Source organism: Erpetoichthys calabaricus, chromosome 4, assembly GCF_900747795.2.
Source record: "Erpetoichthys calabaricus chromosome 4, fErpCal1.3, whole genome shotgun sequence".
In the NCBI taxonomy this organism is placed as follows: domain Eukaryota; kingdom Metazoa; phylum Chordata; class Cladistia; order Polypteriformes; family Polypteridae; genus Erpetoichthys; species Erpetoichthys calabaricus.
The window spans coordinates 37,105,187-37,131,595 of NC_041397.2; the positions used below are offsets into that span (position 1 = coordinate 37,105,187).

Below are 26,409 nucleotides of genomic sequence, written 5' to 3' on the forward strand. Positions count from 1 at the left end.
AGTATGTGAATTTCCCCTTAGATAGATAGATACTTTATTAATCCTATCTATCTATCTATCTATCTATCTATCTATCTATCTATCTATCTATCTATCTATCTATCTACTGTATATACCACACATGTAGATATTCCACATTGGATATGTTATTATTCAGTTCAATACAGCAACATTTACAACTTGTATAATAATACTTTATGTTCAGAAAACATGAAAGCCTCATCTAGTTTATTGCTTTGATTTAGGAAAGTCAACAGATTTTAGTTTGACTACTTGCTACTGAAAATTAAAAGACTTACACATGTTCCTCCTAATTTTTATGTATTAGCGATCCTAAATTGTCCCTAGTGTGTGCGTGTGTTTGCCCTGCGGTGGGCTGGCGCTCTGCCCTGGGATTTGTTCCTGCCTTGCGCCCTGTGCTGGCTGGGATTGGCTCCAGCAGACCCCCGTAACCGTGTGTTAGGATATAGCGTGTTGGAAGATGACTGACTGACATGGCTTATCTAACTGTATTTGAAGGTAAAATATGTTCAACAATCAATGTTACATTGAACTCACATAAAAAAATGTTAAAACCGTTTTACGTTTGTTTTTGTTTCCAGCTGTCCATTTTCCAACTCACTTGCACTATGAAGAGTTTGCTCCAAATATATTGGCATAATAGTAATAATAAAAGCATCTTGGAATCCACTAATTTTAAATATGTTTGGGCTCCAGGTCATAGTAGCTGGTGTACGGCTTGTCTGTTATTTTTTGAAACACTCTCATTTTAACAAGTTAACATTATATAAATCATTCATTATTACTTCAATATTAAAACAAACTCCTAATTATTACTTTTAAGATGATTTTTATGATCCATAATAACAAAGCATTAGGCTCTGTTATATACTGTACTTAACATTTTTGTGATGCATATAATGTAAAATGTTTTCAAAAAAACTATAGAGCAAAGGAAAAATTAAGAAAAGAGTCGGTTCATAAATTTTCTTTCTGTCATGTATAGTTAAAGTTGCTGTTTGTAATTTAAAAAATGAGTCAACCAGATTCAGTAAATGAAAGACTGATTTAATCATTTAAAGATACAGATTAAACTTATATCTTATGATGTATGTACAGCATGAATGAAAGCCTCACCTTTCTGTTTTTGCAGTTGTCTTATGTCTTCTCCACAGAATTAGCTTTTAAGGAAGTATTTTATATGAGGATTGTAAAATCATTAATGTGATGCTAATTGTATTTGTAAAGTGGGCAAATGTTAACCTTTATTAATTCACTGGAGATATTTTCAATTTTTTTTTTCAATTACTAGAGTAAAGACTAAATGAAATTAAACAAGTGTTTTGCTCACATTTAACAAGGAAACTTTAAATACCTGCATTCACTCATGCTAAATTTGTTTATTTAATGTACTTTGAAAACAAGAAATGGTTTCTAAAGATTAAAAGAAAATGTAAATAATGATTCTGACCTTAGCATAGTGGGGGTCTATCAATGGATCTTAGAACTGTGAGATGAGGGGCTAAACAATGGAGTTCTAGAAGATGTTTCCAAATAAGGATGTTGATAAATCAACTCAGAATTTACTTGAAACAGGACTATGTATTGTAAACCACTGACACGTGCCTGGTGAATTAGCCAATTGAAATCCCCATATAGAGTCACCTGCCACAAGGTAAAAGGTAGAAGTTGGGTACAAAGCCAAACTAGTGACAGGCATGAATCAGAAAGATCTGGGGAACTGATGCCGGCTCTTATGATATGGAATCAAACTAAATTAGCAGGGCAAGATTTTGAACTTTGAGGGCTCTTTATTTGTAAATACCAAGATTTATTCAGTTTCATCCTTTTTTAAAAACACCTGATACAGATCTTAAAATGTTACTACCTACTGGGTCTGTATTCCTAATGGGAGACTAAAGGACTTCATGTGGAATACCTGAATAGGCATGGAAGACCAAACCAAGTAGTGAGGGAGTACTGGGGATGGATAGTGCATAACCGTTTGGCTAGAGGTTCTCTCTGAAAATCTCAGTAGTAGAAGTAGCTACAAATAGTTGTTACCAAAAGATGGTAGTTTCCTGTCATGGCAGGCCCATAGCAATGGTGGTGTTGTGCCAGGTGCCCACAAGGTCCATACTCCCACTCCCAGCCAGATGATACCATGAAGCTTGAAGAGGCAATCCTGCACAATACTTGACAATTGTAAAATCGGTTTTGTCAGTTGAAACATTTTGTATGCCTTGAATAATTTTTTTAGGTTTTAATAAATCATACATTTTGAAAACAAAAGTTTTGGCCTTATTTTCATTTAAGAGTATAGATCATAAGAACTTTGTGAAAGAAAAGGAGGCCATTCAGTACCTTAAGCTTGTTTGTTTATCTAATAGCTTAGTTGCGTCAATATCTTCTCCAGATACTTCCTAAAGGTTGTCAGTTATTTCAGCAAAGAAGTGTTTCCTGGCTTTACTCTTATATGCGCTACCTCTCAAGTTCTGCTGGTGTCCTCATTTACACAATTCACCATTTAGTCTAAAGAATTAAGCCAAATCTACTTTACTGATAACTTTAAGAAATTTGCAAACCTGGATTAGGTCCCCACGCAGTCTCCTCAGCTCGAGACTAAACAGGTTTCTTTCTCTAAGTCTGTCAGAGTAGGACATGTTATGAAGTCTTCGATGTTTGCTTTTCTTTGCACAGCTTCAAGTTTTACTAAATCTTTTCTATAGTGTGGTAATTAGAACTGCGCACCATAGTACAGATAGTTACAGCGGGGAAAATAAGTATTAAATGCATCAACTCATTGCTCAGGTGAGATTTTGGCCCATCCTTCAGCACAAACTGTCTTCAAATCTTGAATGTTCTGGGGGCCTCTTCTATGACCTCTGATCTTCAGTTCTTTCCATAGATGTTTAATTGGATTCAAGTCGAGTAATTGACTGGGCCATTCCAACAGCTTTATTTTCTTTCTCTGAGACCAACTGAGAGTTTCCTTGACTGTGTGTTTGAGATCATTGTCTTGCTGAAATGTTCACCCACATTTCATCTTCAGCATCCTGGTAGATGGCTGCAGATTCTTATCAAGAATGTCCCGGTACATTCCTCCATTCATCCTTCCTTCAATTATATGAAGTCTGCCAGTACCATATGTTGAAAAACAGCCCCACACCATGATGATGTGAAGTGCCATTTCTCCTCCAAACATGGTGTGTGCAATGACAGCCAAAGAGTTCAATTTTAGTCTCATCTGACCAGACTATATTCTCCCAGTATTTCATTGGGTTTTCCAAATTTTGTGCCGCAAACTTTAAATGAGCTTCAGCATACTTTTTATTCAGCAGTGGAGTTTTGTGTGGTGAGCATGCATAGACGTCTTGACGGTTAATTATTGTTTTCTTTGAAACAACTGTGACTGCTAATTCCAGGTCGTTCTGAAGCTCTCCGCGAGTGGTCCTTGGCTCTTGGGCAACTCTTTTGATCGTTCTTTTGACTCTTCTGTCAGAAATCTTGCAAAGAGCACCCGGTCATGGCCGGTTTATGGTGAAATGATGTTCTTTCCACTTCTGGATTATGGTCCCAATGGTGCTCATTGGAACATTCAGAAGTTTAGAAATACTTCTGTAACCATCGTCATCAGTATGTTTTGCAACAATAAGGTTGCGAATGTCTTGAGAGAGCTCTTTCCTTTTACCCATCATGAGATGCTTCTTGTGTGACACCTTGGTATTGAGAAACCTTTTTATAGGCCATCAATTAGGACTAAACCATCCATCCATCCATTTTCCAACCCGCTGAATCTGAACACAGGGTCACGGGGGTCTGCTGGAGCCAATCCCAGCCAACACAGGGCACAAGGCAGGAAACAATCCTGGGCAGGGTGCCAACCCACCGCAGGACACACACAAACACACCCAGACACCAAGCACACACTAGGGCCAATTCAGAATCGCCAATCCATCTAACCTGCATGTCTTTGGACTGTGGGAGGAAACCGGAGCGCCCGGAGGAAACCCACGCAGACAGGGGGAGAACATGCAAACTCCACGCAGGGAGGACCCGGGAAGCGAACCCAGGTCCCCAGATCACAGGACTAAACCAGCTGATATTAATTTGCACTGATAGGGAGCAGGATTGCTTTCTAAATACTGACAGATTTCAGCTGGTTTCTTGGCTTTCCAAGCCTTTTTGTACCTCCTTTTCTTCGTGTGTTCAATACTTTTTCCCTGTGTCATTCTTTATTACACACTTTATTACACATAACTTCATTTATGGACTTTTTGTTTTAATTTCTTTGTATGTGTGGATTACTTGGCTTGTCAATAGCCCCATTAGAAATATATTTACTGAGAAAAATGTTTAGCGTTCAATAATTATTTTCCCCACTGTACAGTCATATGAAAAAGTTTGGGAACCCCTTTTAATTCTTTGGATTTTTGTTTATCATTGGCTGAGCTTTCAAAGTAGCAACTTCCTTTTAATATAAGACATGCCTTATGGAAACAGTAGTATTTCACTAGTGACATTAAGTTTATTGGAATCACAGAAAATATGCAATATGCATCATAACAGAATTAGACAGGTGCATAAATTTGGGCACCCCAACAGAGATATTACATCAATACTTAGTTGAGCCTCCTTTTGCAAATATAAAAGCCTCTAGATGCCTCCTACAGCCTTTGATTAGTGTCTGGATTCTGGATGGAGGTATTTTTGACCATTCTTCCATACAAAATCTCTCCAGTTCAGTTAAATTTAATGGCTGCCGAGCATGGACACCCTGCTTCAAATCATCCCATAGATTTTCAATGATATTCAAGTCAGGGCACTGTGACAGCCATTCCAGAACATTGTACTTCTCCCTCTGCATGAATGCCTTTGTAAAACTGTGTTTTGGGTCATTGTCTTGTTGGAATATCCAACCCCTGTGTAACTTCAACTTTGAGACTGATGCTTTAACATTATCCTGAAGAATTTGTTGATACTGGGTTGAATTCATCTGACCCTTGACTTTAACAAGGGCCCCAAGTCCCTGAACTAGCCACACAGAATCCCAGCATGATGGAACCTCCACCAAATTTAAGAGTAGGTAGCAGATGTTTTTCTTGGAATGCTGTGTTCTTCTTCCGCCTTGCAAAGTGCTTTTTGTTATGACCAAGTAACTCAATTTTTGTCTCATCAGTCCAAAGCACTTTGTTCCAAAATGAATCTGGCTTGTCTAAATGAGCATTTGCATACAACAAGAGACTCTGTATGTGGTGTGAGTGCAGAAAGGGCTTCTTTCTCATCACCCTGCCATACAGATGTTCTTTGTGCAAATTGCACTGAATTGTAGAACGATGTACAGATACACCATCTGCAGCAAAATGTTCTTGCAGGTCTTTGGAGATGATCTGTGGGTTCTCTGTAACCATTCTCACAATCCTGCGCATATCCGCTCCTGTATTTTTCTTGGCCTTCCAGACCTGGGTTTAACAGCAACTGTGCCTGTGGCCTTCCATTTCCTGATTACATTCCTTAGGGCTTGTTTATATTTCACGCTCAGAACACATATGTGCCCGCATCATGGCTGCCACGCGTTTCCAGCATTCATTTCACATCTCCTCCGAGCAGGTCCTCAGAAATTAATGCAACGCGTGCCTGAGTTGCAGTACCAGCAAAAAGTCGGGGGGGGCGCAGTGTGATAAAAGTCGGAACGTGACGTCAGAGTCTCTGTTTACTATCTACAAATGACAGAAAGCCTCTATGCAGATCGTACGGGGATCGATGTGCATGCTTCGATGTTTGATGAATGGTTTGATGTGGTGAAGCAAAATGCCAACATACAGATGCATTCGTGGTGCTTTTCTATTCAAGAGTCGCATATTCCTGATCGTAATGACACAATACATTTTAAAAGTCTCACATACCATCTTTTGTGCCGTCTTTTTTTTTTTTTTTTTTGCAACTTCACAACAGCAACATAATGTACAGCGCTGAATTTGAGCCACTGAGAAAAAAAATTAAGGACATGGTGAAAACGTGTATTTTGTGATTAAAGTGGAAATTTCAGCTTTAATCTCAAAATGTCCACTTTAACCTTCTAGTTTACTTTATCATTAAAGCAGACCATCGTAAACGTCATCCCAGTTTTTAATCGCTACGGCGAGCAGCAATAGATCACCACACAGAACACATTATATGTGTGATATTCCAACTCTCTGCACATTTAATTCACATTTGTGAATTTTCCCTTGGGATTAATAAAGTATCTATCTATCTATCTATCTACCTATTTAGAATCTTTAGATTTATACTTGATATCACTTTCATGATGAAATGCGTATGTTACATTTTACAGATGAATCATTAATTTCGTTTAAATAATGAATACTGTTAATAATTACACACATGGGGGTCATACGGTGGCGGAGCGGTAGCACTGCTGTCTCGCAGGGAGTCATGTCGCTGGTATTCTCTGCTTGGATTCCACACTGTGCTCTAGTTTCCTTCCAAACATATGCAGATTTGGGGATTTGGTGCAGCTAAAATGATGCTAGTGTATGTGTGTGCTTTTATTTACGTTGCGATGAGCTGAAGCCTCGTCCAGGGATTGTTCCTCACTCGTGCCCAATGCTTGCTGGAATTGACACATCCCTGGATTGATGGATTTAATTATTAAACATCCTTTTCAGAGATATTGCGGTAAGGTGTCATCGGAATTTAATGGGTGTTCTAGGCAATTTACAACACAGAGAAGCCGAACATGTTCTCACCATGATAATATCTCACACTGCCACCTGGTGGATTCCTCCAGATGTACGTAAAGTACGCGCGCAAGTATAAACACTACAACGCTTGCGTAGCAGGAGCGTCCGCTGCAGCATGCGTCGCGTGAAGTATAAATCCGGCCATACAGTTGAAACTGACAGTTTAAACCTCTGAGATAGCTTTTTGTAGCCTTCCCCTTAACCATGATACTGAACAATCTTTGTTTTCAGATCTTTTCAGAGTTGCTTTGAGGATCCCATGCTGTCACTCTTCAGAGGAGAGTCAAAGGGAAGCACAACTTGCAATTGACCACTTTAAATACCTTTTCTGATGATTGGACACACCTGTCTATGAAGTTCAAGGCTTAACGAGCTAATCCAACCAATTTGGTGTTGTAAGTAATCAGCATTGAGCAGTTACATGCATTCAAATCAGCAAAACTACAAGGGGACCCAAATTTTTGCACTGCCAGTTTTTCACATTTGATTTAATTTTATACAACTAAATACTGCTTCACTAAAAATCTTTGTTCGGAAAACACCCCAATGCTCAGATGTTCCTAGGAAATGAAAGACATGGCACTGTTATCTTTTTTGTTGAAAGTAGAGTGAAATTATTATGCAGGCTGAGATGGGTTGCCACACTTTTTCATATGACTGTATATGTGTTTGAATTTTACTTCTTTCTTAAAGAAAGTTTTACATTTTTTGTGTAAATTCAAAATGTGTCACTTTATCAGTTTGAAAGCCACTACAGTAATCCCTCCTCCATCGCAGGGGTTGCGTTCCAGAGCCACCCGCGAAATAAGAAAATCTGCAAAGTAGAAACCATATGTTTATATGGTTATTTTTATATTGTCATGCTTGGGTCACAGATTTGCGCAGAAACACAGGAGGTTGTAGAGAGACAGGAACGTTATTCAAACACTACAAACAAACATTTGTCTCATTTTCAAAAGTTTAAACTGTGCTCCATGACAAGACAGAGATGACAGTTCTGTCTCACAATTAAAAGAATGCAAACATATCTTCGTCTTCAAAGGAGTGCGTGTCAGGAGCACAGAATGTCACATAGATAGAGAAAACAATCTCTAGCAAACAAATCAATAGGGCTGTTTGGCTTTGCGAAGCAGGAGCAGGGAGAGAGAGAGATAGAGAGAGACAGAGTTTGTTTTTCAGTCAAAAATCAATACGTGCCCTTCGAGCTTTTAAGTATGCGAAGCACCGTGCAGCATGTCATTTCAGGAAGCAGCTGCACAAAAGATAGCAACGTGAAGATAATCTTTCAGCATTTTTAGACGAGCGTCCGTATCGTCTAGGTGTGCGAACAGCCCCCCTGCTCAATCCCCATACGTCAGGATCAGAGAAAGTCAGCGCAAGAGAGAGAGAGAAGAGTAAGCAATCTAGCTTCTCAGCCATCTGCCAATAGCGTCCCTTGTATGAAATCAACTGGACAAACCAACTGAGGAAGCATGTACCAGAAATTAAAAGACCCTTTGTCCGCAGAAATCCGCGAACCAGCAAAAAATCTGCGATATATATTTAAATATGCTTACATATAAAATCCGCGATGGAGTGAAGCCGCGAAAGGCGAAGCGTGATATAGCGAGGGATCACTGTATAGGTAGATAATGGTTTCTATGAGATCTTTTCAGGTTGCTAGGGTAAACCTTCCCAATACGAGCTGATAAATAACAGTATATTTGCACAAACTACATTTGTCTGAGATACAGATTCAACCAGATAACAAGTTTTCTTTGAAGGTCTCACTTCCACTATCTTGGTATTGACTTTACTATTTCATTTTTAATTGTGTTTGTAGTCAACAGTTAATAGAAATGGAGAAGCTGCAATTAATAAAGGAAAAGCTTCAATTTAAATGTGACCTTCTTGAGCAGCGTGAATGGCACTATACATAGCTAACAGAGTTAAGGAGGAAAAAACTAAATGTGATGATGAGACAGTTAGCTTTGGCTGTGGCACAGTACAACAGTTTTCTGTATCAGTGCCAATAATGCTGCTTCAGAACAAGGTGAGTAATGGTGAACACACTTGGACCATACTCATCTGTAAATTGTTTTTGGACATATTCAATATTTTTCAAAAGTTAATAAATAAATTAATTATTTATTTAAAATTCTCTACTTCTTTGGACTGTATACACTGTTTATATGTGAAGAACATAAACAAAGTAAACTGTAAACAATGCTGCCTGTTAGAGGCTAATAAATAAAAAAACAGTCATATTGACAGCCGCCCAAGCTACTGCACCAGCCTGGTATGCATTTCCTCATCTTTGATCAAGAATGTTCATATTTCCAACATTCATTCCTTCTTCCTCATCCTTATCTTCCTTGTCTGCATAAGGCAGCTGTAAGCCTGCTTTACCAGTAAAGTTGTTCAGCATTGCAGACACAACTATCACTGCATTTTACTGTTGTTTAGTATCCATTTGTGGTTTGCTTACAGGTGTCAACAGGTACGGACATTAACGATACCCGCTACACCCAGTAGCCATCCAGCAATAAATTCATGTTCTTTTGGTTTGATTTTTTTGCATTTTATAACACTGTTGCAAAGACATCATAGCCATTTTAGCACAATGTCTGTGAAAGTTCATGTCACTCAAGGAACTAAGAAAACTAAAATAAATGAACCAATGCCCTGCTTACCACATCTATCCCCACTATCATAAGCTCTAACCCAGAGTACTTGCACCTCCTCCAAACCTCATTCAGGTAATTCATTACTGTGCACACATCCACTACAGACAGACACAATGCTGGTCAAAAAGACAAACGAGCCACCTCTGATGTCCATTGCATCAACTCCCTCATTTAGGCCCTTCTGATCAACTAGTGCACCTTCACGTGGGTTGCTCAATGACCTGCAACCTGGAAGGAAGTCCTCCAACATTTGCCTTGTGGTTGGTGAAGTAACACAGCATCTCCACACAGCTTCTTAAGACTGAGCCTGACAGAGCTATGTGGGCTACCCTGTCACCAGACACTCATCTGCGATTGCCAGCTACAAAGTTGGCTCCAGGAGTGGGTCACGGTATCTCCTTTGCAGGCTCCACTTTATCATAATCATTGTGGAAGTCTTGTTTGTGCTTAACTTTCTTTAGCCCTATTCTTGAGACCTTTTTGACTCATACCTTGGGCACAAAGCAAAAAACATCATAACTCTCAGTGTCCCCGAAAAATAGGCCTTCCTGCACCATTCCAATGCCACAGGCCAGGCAGAAGTAATATAAATGTTCGTTGTTACCCTTTGTTCCCAAGATAATCGTGTTATTTTATATATTTTATTTAAATAATTACATACTGTCTTAGTTCAAAAATGCCTTTTACTGTATGTTTTCTTTCAAAGTGTTACATTATGTTTGTATATTACACGTGTTTAATTATAATATACGAATGCACTAGAGTTTAAAAAAGGGATTGAAAGCATCTCCAGTGAATTATGAAAGATTACCATTTGCCCATTTTATGAATATAATTAGCATCTCATTATAGAGGTTATCATGACCATACAACACCTGAAAGTTAAAACTCTGTAGAAGGCATACCAGAATTGTCAAAAAGAACAGTAAGTACTTATAAAGAAATTGTATTATGTGTTACAACTACCTCTAATCTGTAAAATGTTATATAAACTTTATATTTAATAATTCTGCTTAATTATTTTTTAAACAGAAACTGTGTTTTTCATGATAGAAACAACATTCTGTTTGCACCTGTGAATATATGGTTCTGATTTTTTTTAAATAAAAATAAAGACACTAACTTAGGATAAAGGTTTGTTTCATGGATAATTCTAATTATTTTTTAAAGATTAAACAACAATGTAATATGTATTTTTCATTTGACTGTAATAAAAAAAAAACAAGATATTGATTGTTGATTTTTTTTTCATCTGCAGACATTCTGAAGTAAATGGAAAGTCCCCTGTGTAGCTTTTTCTCTTTTCAGTATTCAGCAGCCTAAATGTTCTAATTATTTAAGGCAAAATACTGTGCCAATGTTTACACTTTATGTTTCCTAAAAGTAAAATAAATACTACTATAAATGTCACATGTTGCTGCTAATGGACTGTACTCATTTGTGATGTTATGAAGTGCATATTAACAATATGTGCCAGTTTTATAATGGTATTTTTATGTTTTTATTGTGTAAAATGACAAAAATATTTATTTATTGGAAAAATTGACATAATGTTAAGTTGAGTAATAATTTCCAACAAATATGTGACTCTGGACAGTGACAATCTGAACTTAAAGCCACCTTGTATACTTGTGTATATGTATAGAGTTTATTTTAAATTAACCAAGTGATGGTTTTGGGTTTATATCTTAACTTCATGTTTTTTTTAATTTAAGTTGCATTTCTGTTTTTCATATTATATTTGTACTGGACTCTTAAATAGAAGTGTGTTTAAAGAGATTGAATTTGAACTGAATATCTAATTATCTCTTCCATAGACCATTTTAATAGTAAACTGAAGAACAATATCCAAGAATCTGCTTCCCATGAGTTCACAGACTACAACACTTCCTGTGAATAATACTATTATGCGTCCACAAATGTTTTACATAAGTGGTTTACATGATATGCCCTTTGCAAACTTTTTTTATGTTTTTTTGTTTATTGTGTTAATTCTTACAGTGTTTTCTAATGTATTTCTTCTCGTTTTAATATGTTTTGGTCCAAGTCTTCACAATCCAAAATATATTGCTGTTAGTCACTTAGCCTTAGTTGATTTATGCACATCACTGTCTGTCACTCCTAAAGTAATTGAAATGTTTCTTTTTAATTCCAGTTTTATAACATATGAAGCGTGTTTAGCTGATATGTTTTTTGTTCTTTTCTTTAACTCAATGCAGTCTCTTTCTCTTGTTATATTAGCTTATGACCGGTTTCTTGCCATATGTTTACCTTTAAGATATCACAGTATTAACACTAATGGCAGAATGATAATAATTATATTCTCACTTTGGATGTTTTCTGCTGTTACATTTTCTATAATGGTCCTCCTGATTACCAGACTCAACTTCTGTGGGTCCACAGTGATAAACAGTTATTTCTGCGATCATGGCCCTGTGTTTCGCTTAGCCTGCAATGATTCTTCTCCAAACACAATAATGGCTTTTACTACCATTATATTGTTTCTGTTTATGCCGCTGGCCTTTATTCTTTTTACATACTTAGCTATTGGGTTAGCATTGTTAAAAATTGCAACAGCAGAAGGAAGACAGAAAGCACTAAAAACCTGCACTTCACATATCATTTTAGTTGCATTGTTTTATACTCCATTGGTAGTTACATATTTAGCAGCATATGCTGTCGGCTTTCATCCAAATGCAAGAATTCTAAATAATTCATTGTCAACAACAATCCCACCATTGCTGAACCCCATAGTTTATACTCTAAAAACTGAAGAGGTAACAGAATCAATGAAAAAACTGTTCAAAACAAAACAAGACAAGAATAGAAAAATAAGAAATTCCGAGATTCTAGCCGAATAATTGTATCATTTTTGTAGCAAGTGTAAGATAAATTTAATACAAAAATAATGCTTAAATGTATAAAATGCAATTTATTTTCCTGATGCTAACTTTATGGTAAATATTGAAATTACAAATGTTTCATTGTTTTAGAATTTGTGGGTATTTAATCCAGAGCTAGTTTTGTGATACAGTAATCCCTCGCTATATCGCGCTTCGCCTTTCACGGCTTCACTCTATCGCGGATTTTATATGTAAGCATATTTAAATATATATCGCGGATTTTTTGCTGGTTCGCGGATTTCTGCGGACAATGGGACTTTTAATTTCTGGTACATGCTTCCTCAGTTGGTTTGCCCAGTTGATTTCATACAAGGGACGCTATTGGCAGATGGCTGAGAAGAAACCCAACCAGAGCACGAATTACATATTAAATAAAACTCCTCAAATATATTGTGAGCACGGGGGCTGTTCGCATCCCTAGAGGATACAGCCGCTCCTCAAAAAATGCTGAAAGATTACCTTCACATTGCTCCCTTCCTTGCTGGGCTTACATGTGGCTGCTTTGTCAAGTGATATGCTTCCGGCATGGTGCTTCGCATACTTAAAAGATCAAACAGCATGTATTGATTTTTGATTGTTTGCTTTTCTCTCTCTCTCTCTATTGCTCTGACATTCTCTGCTCCTGACAGAGGGGGTGTGAGCAGGGGGGCTGTTCGCACCCCTAGAGGATACAGACGCTTGTCTAAAAATGCTGAAAGATTATCTTCACATTGCTCCCTTCCGTGCAGCTGCTTTGTCAAGCGACATGCTTCCCGCACTGTGCTTCGCATACTTAAAAGCTCGACGGCACGTATTGATTTTTGATTGTTGTTTTTCTCTGTCTCTCTCACTCTCTCTGACATTCTCTGCTCCTGACAGAGGGGGTGTGAGCAGAAGGGCTGTTCGCACACTGGCCTAGAGGATACGGATGCTCCTCTAAAAAATGCTGAAAGACTACCTATAATATAATTATAATAGTATATATAATATATATTAATTATCCATTGCTGCCTTCCTTGCAGCTGCTTTGTCTGGCGGTGCTTCGCATACTTAAAAGCCAAACAGCCCTATTGATTTTTGATTGTTTGCTTTTTTCTCTCTCTCTCTCTGACATTCTCTGCTCCTGACGCGCACTCCTTTGAAGAGGAAGATATGTTTGCATTCTTTTAATTGTGAGACGGAACAGTCATCTCTGTCTTGTCATGGAGCACAGTTTAAACTTTTGAAAAAGAGACAAATGTTTGTTTGCAGTGTTTGAATAAAGTTCCTGTCTCTCTACAACCTCCAGTGTTTCTGCGCAAAAAAAAAAAGTTATTCCTGAATATATAAAGTCAGCCTCGGAATATATAAAGTCATTCCCGAATATATAAAGTCAAAAGCCTGATTATATAAAGTCAGCGTTGGAATATATAAAGTCATTTCCGAATATATAAAGCAGGGGTGCCCACACTTTTTCGGCATGCAAGCTACTTTTAAAATCACCAGGTCAAAATGATCTACCTACATTAAAAATGCTATTTATATATATATATATAACATAACATAAAATATATGTTGTCGTACCTTGCATAACTGAATAACCCTTATGGCACAATAACAATTCAATACATTTATGGTCACTACAGTATTTGGATTTAATAATCTTCATGTGGGAAAAGGCTGACTCGCATAAATAAGTAGAGCTAGATAATGCAGTTAAGGAGGTAGCACATTTCCTCATGTTTGGGTGCTTTTCCTCTGTAAGTTCCAAAACTGTCCAAGAGCCCCATACTTCAGCTGAATGTCATCCTGTAGTGCCAAAATCTCATCCTCCACTGTAGAGGAGTTTTAGGTGAAACAGTGTTGCAATTTTTGATGCGGGTGAATCCCCCTCAACATCTTCCCTAAATGGATAGCACTTAAATGTAGGGATTGGCTCAAGTAAAGCTGAGTCTTGAAACTGACTGTCAAAGTTTTGACCCGGTCCTTTTTTTTTTGCTTTCATATTCTGTATCTTGCTCTGCATGTGTTTCGCGCTTACGTTTTTTTTTTTATGAGTCTTTTGAATTCCAGTTTTCATTATCTCTAACCAGCTCTGCATGTGTTTGGTGCCCTTGTTTTTTAACCTTTTTATGACGTTTTACTTTGTTTTCTACTCTGTCTTTTATTTCTGACCTCGCTTTATCCTGCTTTTTTTTTTTGACACCTGGTCTGTGGTGATTATTTTCCCTTTTTTGAGCAATAATTTCCGTTTGTTTGTGCTCCTGCGATCTTTACTTTCTTTTTTTTATACTCTCTAATTTTCCTACTTTCATATTCTTTAACTTTCTCCACATGTGTATCGCGCCAACTATTTTTTTTTGAGCCTTTTGAATTCCACTGCTTTAATAATCTTTAACCTGCTCTGCATGTGTATAGCGCAAACATCCCGATTGGACGTGCTTTTTTTTCAATTCAGTTTCGTAGTTTTTATGAACAGTTCGAAAGTGCCTTTCCACATTTTCCTTCTTTGGAATAGCAATGATAGATTGACAGATCAGACAAATGCACTTCTATTGTGACATTGTGAGAAAAAATATCCTCTTCCAATTCCACATCCAGCCCATACTCTCCCCAAACAATTTTTTTTTAAATCCATTCTTTAGTCGATATAAATTGGAAGGCTAACTACCGTACATACTCGCGTATTAGTCGAAAAATTTATGCCTTAAAATTCATTCAAAAAAACAGGGTTGACTTATCCATGGGGGCAACACAATTTAATAATTATAAGCCAGCAATGGGTCTTTTTACTTCTGGTACATGCTTCTTCAGTTGGTTTGCCCAGTTGATTTCATGCAAGGGACACTATTGGCGGATGGCTGAGAAGCTACCCAATTAGAGCAAGCAGTTAAGTTCCTGTGTGCTGATTGGCTCAGCAACGGAGCGCCAAATTCGATTCCGCTGCATTAACCAGGAAGTCTCGTCTCGCTCATTCAGCATCAACGTGTTTTGCTGGGTAAAGAGTTAACTTTTATGCTCTTTTGTGCTTATCTTTGTGCATAGTTAAGCCCTGCGTTATTGCTCCAAATCGATCTGCTCCTACTACTGCTTCAGAGGCCGTGCCCAAGCGCCAACGGAAGATGCGAACGATTGCCATAATTAGAATTATTTATAATTAGTTTTACCATCAACTTATACGCGGGTCATATCAAATTTCGTAATTTTCGGCTTAAAAAATACACTTGTCTTCTCTGCGAGATCGACTAATACGCGAGTATCTTCGGTAGATCACAGCTTTTGTTTTGCTGTAGCTCACACATTTGATCGTGCGTGCGGGATGACCAGTGTGTTAGAAGAAAAGAGATCTCAGACTGGCTGCCCTGTATGTCAATCAAGTGGCAAATGCCATACGGAGGATATATGATAGATAAACGTTTAAAAAAAAATTTTTTGAATGCAACGCGATCTACCTGCAGTACCTTTGTGATCTACCGATCGATTGCGATCAACGCATTGGGCACCCCTGATATAAAGTCAACGTTGAAATATATTAAGTCAAAACTTGAATATATAAAGTAAGCGTCAGAATATATATAAATATTAACTTATTTCATTACGTTGTATTAGGAACTCATTGAGTTTACTAAAAATGTGCCTGAGTCGTTTCAATCAATATCAATATAATCTGAATTTAAATTTATATATTCAAGAATGAGGTTATATATTCCGACACTGACTTTATATATTCGGTAATGACTTTATATATTCTGACGCTCACTTTATATATTCAGTAATGATTTTATATATTCCAACGCTGACTTTATATATTCAAGAATTACTTTATATATTCAGGAATGGCTTTATATATTCCGACGCTGACTTTATATATTCCGAAAATCATTGTAATTGCCTGTTTGGCACTCCATAATATATATATATATATATATATATATTGTGATATGTGGCCGGCCTTTCATCCTGGCCAATACCCCCAGGCCTCCAGGTGCAGCCCTCACTGCCGCATGGAGGTGCCCCGAATGCCAGCAGGGAATACTGGACAATGTAGTTTTTATCCTCAGCCCTGTTGGATACCTTGGGGCCCACTAGAGGACGCTGCAGGGAGGCCCAGAGACTATTTGCCTTACGTCCCGGAAGTACGTCAGAGTCACATGGACAGAGAGGGTGAAACGCTTCCGGGTCAAGGACTATAAAAGGACTGTGGGAAATCCCAGACGTCGAACTGAGCTGGGTGGAAGGGTGGCGACGCGTCTGGGAGTGGAGGATTGTTTATTGTTTGGTTTATTGTATTGTTTATGAGTATAGAGGAGTGTAGGTACTTTGTGCACTTTAATATTGTCCAAATAAATAAATATTGGACTTTTACCTGGTGTCTGGCGTATTGTCCGAGGGTTCAAGAGGACGACAGCACCCTCTATCTGTCACAGTGGCGTAGCCGGCAGGATTCTGTAGCGTCTTTTGCAGAGGACCTGTATTTCAATTTTCTGTGGTCAGAGAACCCTGAGAAGGCAGCGTCCAGACACACAGTAAAACATTGCCAAAACCCCATATTTACCAAGTCCGTTATGGGAAAGAAGAGAAGTAAGCAGAGCGGCAGCGCCAGCGGAGCAACTCTACTCATAATGGCCAACGCTCGGGAAGAACGTAGGAGTGACCACACGGATCGGGAGAAGCCTACGGAGGAGGACTGCAATGAGGTATATGCAGGGGAAATAATTGCTGATAAGTTTCAAATAACTCACTTTGTACCTTGCACATACCTTGGAAAAAATCATCCGGTGGCTCTGCGGGATGCAGACAAGGCTCCTACTGACTGTGGTACGCTCTTGTTCTACGTCCCGCTTTTTGCTCCTTCATCGATGAAAAAATGGACTTGGACTTTCCAAAGGGGAAGGGGGAGGCAAGCGAAGCACCGCTCACCCCGCAAGAAGGTAAGGAGGGCCGGGAAATGGCTGTTCGGTCCGCCGACAAATTAATACAGGCGGATCGCAGTCAGCCAAAAGTGGCAGCCCGGTCCTCGGAAAAGAACTCCAATTCCCAGAAGCCTCCGCGAAGCCCGTCTGAGCACGTGCTGACAGCAGACGTGCTCATTGGCTCCTGGCCAGCAGGTAAGGAAAATAAGGAAGTAAATTTGCCTCCGGTCGAAATAAATAACTTTGTAGACGTACAGGAACTCGAGAAATTAATCGAGCCCTTGCGAGGTATTTTGCAGATGATGACGGCGATAAAGAAGATCGTCGAAGATCTGGGAGCGACAGCCGAAGTGCCTTTGAGACAGGTGAATGAGTACCTGCGGCATTTGGGATGAGAACATCCCGTCTTATATGATTTGGCGGTACAGGTGGGTCATATCGGTACCGTACAGCATAAAGGGACGCAGTGTGATCCGGGCCCGCGTTTAATAAGTAGCGGGTGCCAAAGCACTGCGAGCCCTACAAAAGAATATGGGTTAATGACAGAAGGGTTGGAGGAAGCACCGATCTACCCAGAGCAGCTGGGAAGTGCTGTCTCCCGGAGCAACACGGTGCTGAAGACGCCGCCTCCTTCCAATAAAAAATCAAAGGGGATTCAGACAGTGAAAGGGCTCTCTTTAACTAATAGAGAGACACAAACTGTGAAAAACCCCCAGATTAAGAAGGAGATCCCAAAAAAGAAAACAGGGTCTCCTAACAAAATAGAAAAGAGGACTGAGAGCACAGAGGCGGCTATGGGACCTCCCTCGGCGGAGAAAAGGGTGGAGCTAGACGTTCTAATATGGTTCCAGTCTCACGGAGGAAGGTGACCAGGAGGACGGCGGATCTGCTATAACTGTCGTCGGCCGGGCCACGTATGGCGATGTTGTCCTCGGAGGACAGGGGATCAGAGGGATTCCCATTATAACGTTCCCCCAAGGTTCTCTGGGGAGGCTAGACAACCTTGCTGAGGCCCGACTTACAGATCCTCCTGGAGGAAGACGTCCCTCGCGGGGCTGGACGCTCAAAACCATGATTTTTCGCTGGGAGGAGAGTACTGTGATATGTGGCCGGCCTTTCATCCTGGCCAATACCCCCAGGCTGCCAGGTGGAGCCCTCCCTGCCGTATGTAGGTGCCCCGAATGCCAGCAGTGAATACTGGACAATGTAGTTTTTATCCTCAGCCCTGTTGCATACCTTGGGGCCTGCTAGAGGACTCTGCAGGGAGGCCAAGAAACTATTTGTCTTACGCCCCAGAAGTATGTCAGAGTCACATGGACAAGGGGAACAATGTGCTTCCGGGGTGAAGAAAAGAAGGATTTTTATCTGACCCGGAAGTGTTCCAGGTCACATGGACAGAAAGGGTGAAACGCTTCCAAGTCAAGGACTATAAAAGGACTGGGGGAAATCCCAGACGTCGAACTGAGCTGGGTGGAAGGGTGGCAATGCGTCTGGGAGTGGAGGATTGTTTATTGTTTGATTTATTGTATTGTTTATGAGTATAGTGGAGTGTAGGTGCTTTGTGCACTTTAATATTGTCCAAATAAATAAATATTGGACTTTTACCTGGTGTCTGGCGTACATAATACATATATAATATATATATATATATATATATATATATATATATATATATATATATATATATATATATATATATATATATATATATTAAAAAGACAGAAAGAACACAGATAAAGTTTTAAGGTACCACCTTGGTAAACCTGTATATTTTGAAAGGTTTTAGTAAAATAAACACACAATTAGTCAGACAATTCTTTGAAGACTTGAGCTGAAAACAGTACCAAGATGAATCAGACAAATGAAAGCATGCATATTCAGTATGGGGTTTGTGCAAAAGTGTCAAGTGCTTTTATTAAAAACCAAACAAAAAGTGTTCCAAAGTGCAGTGCATCCATGCATTACATAAATAAATAATCCATAAAATCAAAGTGTCCAGTCGAGTTTAAAATCAATTAATAATCCATTTTGGAGGTGCTACCCTCTAAAATCCAATATTTCCCCACCTTACTCTTTTCTGATTCCTCAGTACAAGAAGATGTCCACCAGCAGGCGCAGAAGACCTTTAATCTACCTCGGGCCCCTGTTCCCAGTCAGTCAGTGTTTATAGGGCACCACTCCGAGCTGTGCTCCTTGCTCCTTCTCTTGCCACAGTCCATCAGGCTTCCTTGAGACCTTCCCAGAGAACCTGGTCACTTCTGCTCCAAAGTATTCAGCAGGAGCGACCCCTCTGCCAATTATCTTGAGCGTATGACCACATGCTCTAATCATGGGGCTCACTTTCCCGTCCTTCTGCTTTCCTTCACATAGTGCACCAGCTTGTCCTGTTTTAGCCCTTCTCTCCATCCTCCTTTCCTTTAACCTCCATTGTTCCTTGTTCTTTTTCTTTCTCCCATTCTGAGCATTGCAGGCTCCTGGCTGATTGGGTGCAGCTGTGGTAATCTGCCTACTCTGTGGTGTGAATGAGGCACCTCACTGATCCACTTGCATTTGCACATGTATTCGCCATCACCAAGCACCCCAATTGACCCCGGAGAGACATGTGCTCACGTACACTCGCACCCGATTGGAGCCTACACAGTTCAGGACATGATTATTTAAAATCGCACTTTGCCACAGACATCACATGTACCTGTCCTGCTCCTCTAATAGACTTTGCTGCATCTGTTATTGGCTAACTAAAAAGATTACAGTATGCAAGCTTTCGAGGCAACTGAGGCCCATTTTGCTTGACTTCTCACTACATTCATAACATGGTACAAAACCCTAGTACTGCATCTGTTGAAAATTTGGATAGTTAAACTCCTCCCTTACTATATTATCCCACTGTAAGCTCACCTTTTTAATATTGTTAAAAAGATGCACATTGAAATTGCTGTCTGCAATCAGGGGTCTATAACCCAGTATTAAAATTAAACTTCTTTCCTAAAGTTTTCAAGACAATTCAAGCTGTCCTAACTAAGTTGTGGCTCATCATCCAACTGAAAATTTGCATTTAAATTTTGCTTTACATAAATGTCACCCCCCTCTTTTTCTGTTCTGTCTATCCTTACTAAAAATGTTTACCCATTTATGTTATACACATCCCCAAATTTTTTGTTTGGCCAGGTTTCCTTTTTGATATATTATTATCATTCTGAGTTACAAACATTTCCAGCTCAGTTGTTTTATTTTTAATACTTTTAGCACTAAGGCATGCTATTTTTAATGTGTTACTTACTAAAGTTTGGCTTAGAATTCATTTTTCTATGCATATTTGTTGTTACACCATTGTTCATCTTCTCATGTACAATTCTAAACCTAACCTGACCCCCCGCTCTCCCCATTCCCTAGTATAATATATATTTACCCACTCATCTTTCAGTTATCAAATCCTAAAGTAATTCACACTAACAGATCCACTGGGCACATGGCAGGATACACCACATAGTTACTTCATACTGTTGTCTTTATCTCATCTGCATTTTTGGCAGTATGACTGGTAATGGGAGAGACTTAGCCAATATGATGGAGAAAAGGAACATTGATATACTTTGCATGCAAGACACTAGAAAGAAGGGGAGTAAGTCCAGGTGTATCGGAGGCAGGTTCCAAATTGTTCTACTGGTATGTTGTGAATGGAAGGAGAAATGGGATTTAAACTTTAGACTTTATTATCCCAGAGAGAAATTTGTTTGCAGCAGGAAAGTACAAAAACAGAAGACATTGTTACAGAGATCCAAAAGATAAACAAAGACACAACATTTGACAACCAATGTTAGTGCACAACACACACTCACGATCAATATAAAGAAGAAGAATTACTTTCAACAGTACACAAAATATAATAATACAGAATTTAACATTTAGCAGCATCCCTACAAGTAACAGAATTTAAAATGCTTAAAGCTCTAGGAATAAAAGAGTTCTTAACAGTAGAATACCTGAAGCCTATGAAAAAAGTTATAATCCCAGGCAGTGGCAGCTCATAGCTAAAATTAGTGGGGGTGTTGCTCCAGAAAATGTTTTGCCTTTGTTGTAAAATTGTGTAAAAGGAAACAAACATGTATAGAAAAAAAATTTATTCAGAAATTTGATAAAATCCTAAAAGAACAAAATCAAACATTTTTTACTTACTATAACCTAAATTGTTACAGTTCAAGCTTGATCTAGTCATTTAAAAATGAAATCCATTCTTCTTGTTTTTTTTGTGCGAAAAGATCAATACTTTTTTTCTTGATCTCTGGATGACAACTGAGGAAAATTTTTCTCCATTGAAAGCACTGCAAGTGCATTTAGTCTTTCAAATTCATAGTGCTTCTTAGAAAAGTTTTTATTCTTTTCAATGTTGAAAAGCAGCGTTCTGCCACAGATGTAGTCAAGGGAATTGTCAAGAGGATTTTTATCAGTTTCGTAATTTCACTAAGAACGTCATCTAGATTATTTTCCAAGATAAATTTCAGCAGCTCAACTAATTTGCAATATTCATGAATATCAGACCTACAAAATAATACTTTTAGTTCAGTAGTAAAAAAAAAACACTACCTTCCACCAGCATGCCAGGGTCGGCACTGCGGGAGCGACAGTGCTCTCTCTCCTTCGCAGCCTCACGTGCAGCTTCCTATGTGCGCATGCGCCCAACAGCCAAACACCACGCCGCTGAAACTGTGACGCGCACAGTTCCATACAAAGATTTTTGTATCTTTTTCATAAACTGGGGGATGGCTACTGACATTAAGCTTAAGGATTATATATTGTACAAGTATAAAGAACGAATTAAAGAAAAAAGGACTCATTATATTAAATGTTATTGATAATATCAAGTGGAAATAGGGAGTGCTGCAGTTCCACAGTGCCTATATGCGAGCCGCCACTGATCCCAGGTCACCTTAAATTCTTTCACACCTCTCCATTAGTGTCTTTTGTTTTGCAAATGTCTCGATCATCACAAGCAGCAAGCAGCCTGCTATCCCAAGTCTGCTTCTGTTTTAGGTATGGGTTTATAATTTCCATAAACTCAGAGGGAGAGGCAAGTTCTTTGTACCACGTGAATGTCACTGACAGAATAAAACTGAATAATAAAAAAAGCAAAATTTTACACTGGGTGTTACAGACTCAAATCAAATGCATGTTTTTTATTATATCATAATAATAATAATAGAATCTCACTACTCAAAATGAAAAGCACGTGGATTTGACCCGCAACGTTTTGGCTATTAGGCGGCAGTTGTTACCTCTGCACTATCCAAGAACACATACTTATTTTCTGTCGATTGACATTTGAGCTTGGAGTTTTAACTCATTGACAGCAACATGTAAATTGAATGATTTTTTTTTGTATGTTTATCCATCCAGCCATCCATTTTCCAACCCACTGAATCCAAACGCAGGGTCACGGGGGTCTGCGGGAGCCAATCCCAGCCAACACAGGGCACAAGGCAGGAACCAATCCCGGGTAGGGTGCCAACCCACCGCAGTTGTATGTTTATATTCATGAATAAAAGCTCACATGTTTATTTTATATTTGGAATAAAGTTTTCACACATTATACACTTCATATCATTATTACTATAACATGGAAAAAGTTCTGTTTTAGGTATGCGTTCAGCATTTCCTGCCTCGCATTTCCTGTCATCCTCCAATTACTATGATTGTTGTAGACACGGAACACACATGAAATGCATGTGTTCCAAATAATAATATATTATTTACCCTAAACAACTCCAGCCACCTCACACCCAGATAAATAATACTTGGGGGATGGGATAGTAGGCTGCTTTCTGCTTATGCCAATTGACACATTTACAAAACAAAGATTCTAATGGAGAAGTGCAAAGGAATTTAAGGTGGCCCGGGATTACGACTTTTTTCATAGGCTTCAGGGATTCCAGTGTTAAATCTGTTGCTCTTTACCTTTGAAAACCTAAATCTGCAGCCTGATGGCAACAGCTGGAATTTAGAGCAAAGAGGATGGCTACTGGCTAACAGAATTGAGTTGGATTTCTTTCTAACCTGATTGCAATACATTTCAGTGATAAGACTTCTACTGTGAACCAATAATTTTACTGCAAATTTTTATAATGTTGTTAAGATGATTTATATTGTTTTTGCTGAGGTTTCCAAACCAACAGATAAAAGCAAATGTGACAATGGATTCAATAAAGGACTAAAAGTGTCATTATGGTTTTGTCCACTTTAAAACAGTTGAGTTCCTAAGAAAGAAAAGTTGTGACTGCCCTTTTTTATAGATTTGTGCTGTGTTAAGATCAAAGTTTAGTTTGTTATCAATGATTGTTCCCAGATATTTGTATTGCTGTACCATCTCCACTGTCTCCCCTTTAATTAAAGTTGAGAGAGTGGTTGGTGGAGAGCACCTGAAATATACAAGCATATCTTTTTTGTTAGAAAGATTAAGTCATAAATTAGAGTGATCACACCATTGTACAAACTCATTGACAAAAGATCCAATGGGAATATCTTGGAAACCAATTCTGTAGAACATTCTTGGATGCCCAAAAGTATTACTCACAGGATATGCTGTGCTCTATGAGCTCATTGGACACTGGTTCTTTTGTCTTAAGTTTACTAAAAGTAGTTTATAGAAAACATAATTAAATATTTTTAATAGATCTGGCCTCTGACATTGTGTTGTTTTCCCAATATAGCATTCTTAGAACATTAGACATATGGAACATAATTTTTAATATTGTTTTTTTGTATCAGTATGCTGCTGCTGGAGTATGTGAATTTCCCCTTAGATAGATAGATACTTTATTAATCCTATCTATCTATCTATCTATCTATCTATCTATCTATCTATCTATCTATCTATCTATCTATCTACTGTATATACCACACATGTAGATATTCCACATTGGATATGTTATTATTCAGTTCAATACAGCAACATTTACAACTTGTATAATAATACTTTATGTTCAGAAAACATGAAAGCCTCATCTAGTTTATTGCTTTGATTTAGGAAAGTCAACAGATTTTAGTTTGACTACTTGCTACTGAAAATTAAAAGACTTACACATGTTCCTCCTAATTTTTATGTATTAGCTATCCTAAATTGTCCCTAGTGTGTGCGTGTGTTTGCCCTGCGGTGGGCTGGCGCTCTGCCCTGGGATTTGTTCCTGCCTTGCGCCCTGTGCTGGCTGGGATTGGCTCCAGCAGACCCCCGTAACCGTGTGTTAGGATATAGCGGGTTGGAAGATGACTGACTGACATGGCTTATTTAACTGTATTTGAAGGTAAAATAAGTTCAACAATCAATGTTACATTGAACTCACATAAAAAAATGTTAAAACCGTTTTACATTTGTTTTTGTTTCCAGCTGTCCATTTTCCAACTCACTTGCACTATGAAAAGTTTGCTCCAAATATATTGGCATAATAGTAATAATAAAAGCATCTTGGAATCCACTAATTTTAAATATGTTTGGGCTCCAGGTCATAGTAGCTGGGGTACGGCTTGTCTGTTATTTTTTGAAACACTCTCATTTTAACAAGTTAACATTATATAAATCATTCATTATTACTTCAATATTAAAACAAACTCCTAATTATTACTTTTAAGATGATTTTTATGATCCATAATAACAAAGCATAAGGCTCTGTTATATGCTGTACTTAACATTTTTGTTATGCATATAATGTAAAATGTTTTCAAAAAAACTATAGAGCAAAGGAAAAATTAAGAAAAGAGTCGGTTCATAAATTTTCCTTCTGTCATGTATAGTTAAAGTTGCTGTTTGTAATTTCAAAAATGAGTCAACCAGATTCAGTAAATGAAAGACTGATTTAATCATTTAAAGATACAGATTAAACTTATATCTTATGATGTATGTACAGCATGAATGAAAGCCTCACCTTTCTGTTTTTGCAGTTGTCTTATGTCTTCTCCACAGAATTAGCTTTTAAGGAAGTATTTTATATGAGGATTGTAAAATCATTAATGTGATGCTAATTGTATTCGTAAAGTGGGCAAATGTTAACCTTTATTAATTCACTGGAGATATTTTCAATTTTTTTTTTCAATTACTAGAGTAAAGACTAAATGAAATTAAACAAGTGTTTTGCTCACATTTAAGAAGGAAACTTTAAATACCTGCATTCACTCATACTAAATTTGTTTATTTACTGTACTTTGAAAACAAGTAATGGTTTCTAAAGATTAAAAAAAGATATAAATAATGATTCTGACCTTAGCATAGTGGATGTCTATCAATGGATCTTAGAACTGTTAGATGAGGGACTAAACAATGGAGTTCTAGAAGATGTTTCCAAATAAGGATGTTGATAAATCAACTCAGAATTTACTTGATACAGGACTATGTATTGTAAACCACTGACACGTGCCTGGTGAATTAGCCAATTGAAATTCCCATATAGAGTCACCTGCCACAAGGTAAAATGTAGAAGTTGGGTACAAAGCCAAACTAGTGACAGGCATGAATCAGAAAGATCTGGGGAACTGATGCTGGCTCTTATGACATGGAATCAAACTAAATTATCAGGGCAAGATTTTGAACTTTGAGGGCTCTTTATTTGTAAATACCAAGATTTATTCAGTTTCATCCTTTTTTAAAAACACTGGATACAGATCTTAAAATGTTACTACCTACTGGGTCTGTATTCCTAATGGGAGGCTAAAGGACTTCATGTGGAATACCTGAATAGGCATGGAAGACCAAACCAAGTAGTGCGGGAGTACTGGGGATGGATAGTGCATAACCGTTTGACTAGAGGTTGTCTCTGAAAATCTCAGTAGTAGAAGTAGCTACAAATAGTTGTTACCAAAAGATGGTAGTTTCCTGTCATGGCAGGCCCATAGCAATGGTGGTGTTGTGCCAGGTGTCCACAAGGTCCATACTCCCACTCCCAGCCAGATGATACCATGAAGCTTGAAGAGGCAATCCTGCACAATACTTGACAATTGTAAAATCGGTTTTGTCAGTTGAAACATTTTGTATGCCTTGAATAATTTTTTTAGGTTTTAATAAATCATATATTTTGAAAACAAAACTTTTGGCCTTATTTTCATTTAAGAGTATAGATCATAAGAAATTTGTGAAAGAAAAGGAGGCCATTCAGTACCTTAAGCTTGTTTGTTTATCTTAATAGCTTAGTTGCGTCAATATCTTCTCCAGATACTTCCTAAAGGTTGTCAGTTCTTTCAG

The 26,409-nt window shown here is 38.2% G+C and overlaps 1 protein-coding gene across 1 annotated transcript; it reads left to right on the top strand.

Annotated features, from left to right (window-relative positions):
* Positions 1 to 11,235: 11,235 nt before the first annotated feature.
* Positions 11,236 to 12,273, top strand: LOC114651307 (olfactory receptor 1-like). Its single transcript, XM_028801239.2, has one exon. The coding sequence runs from the start codon at positions 11,278 to 11,280 to the stop codon at positions 12,271 to 12,273; it is 996 nt and encodes a 331-aa protein (XP_028657072.1). The 5' UTR covers positions 11,236 to 11,277.
* The last annotated feature ends 14,136 nt before the right edge of the window (positions 12,274 to 26,409 follow it).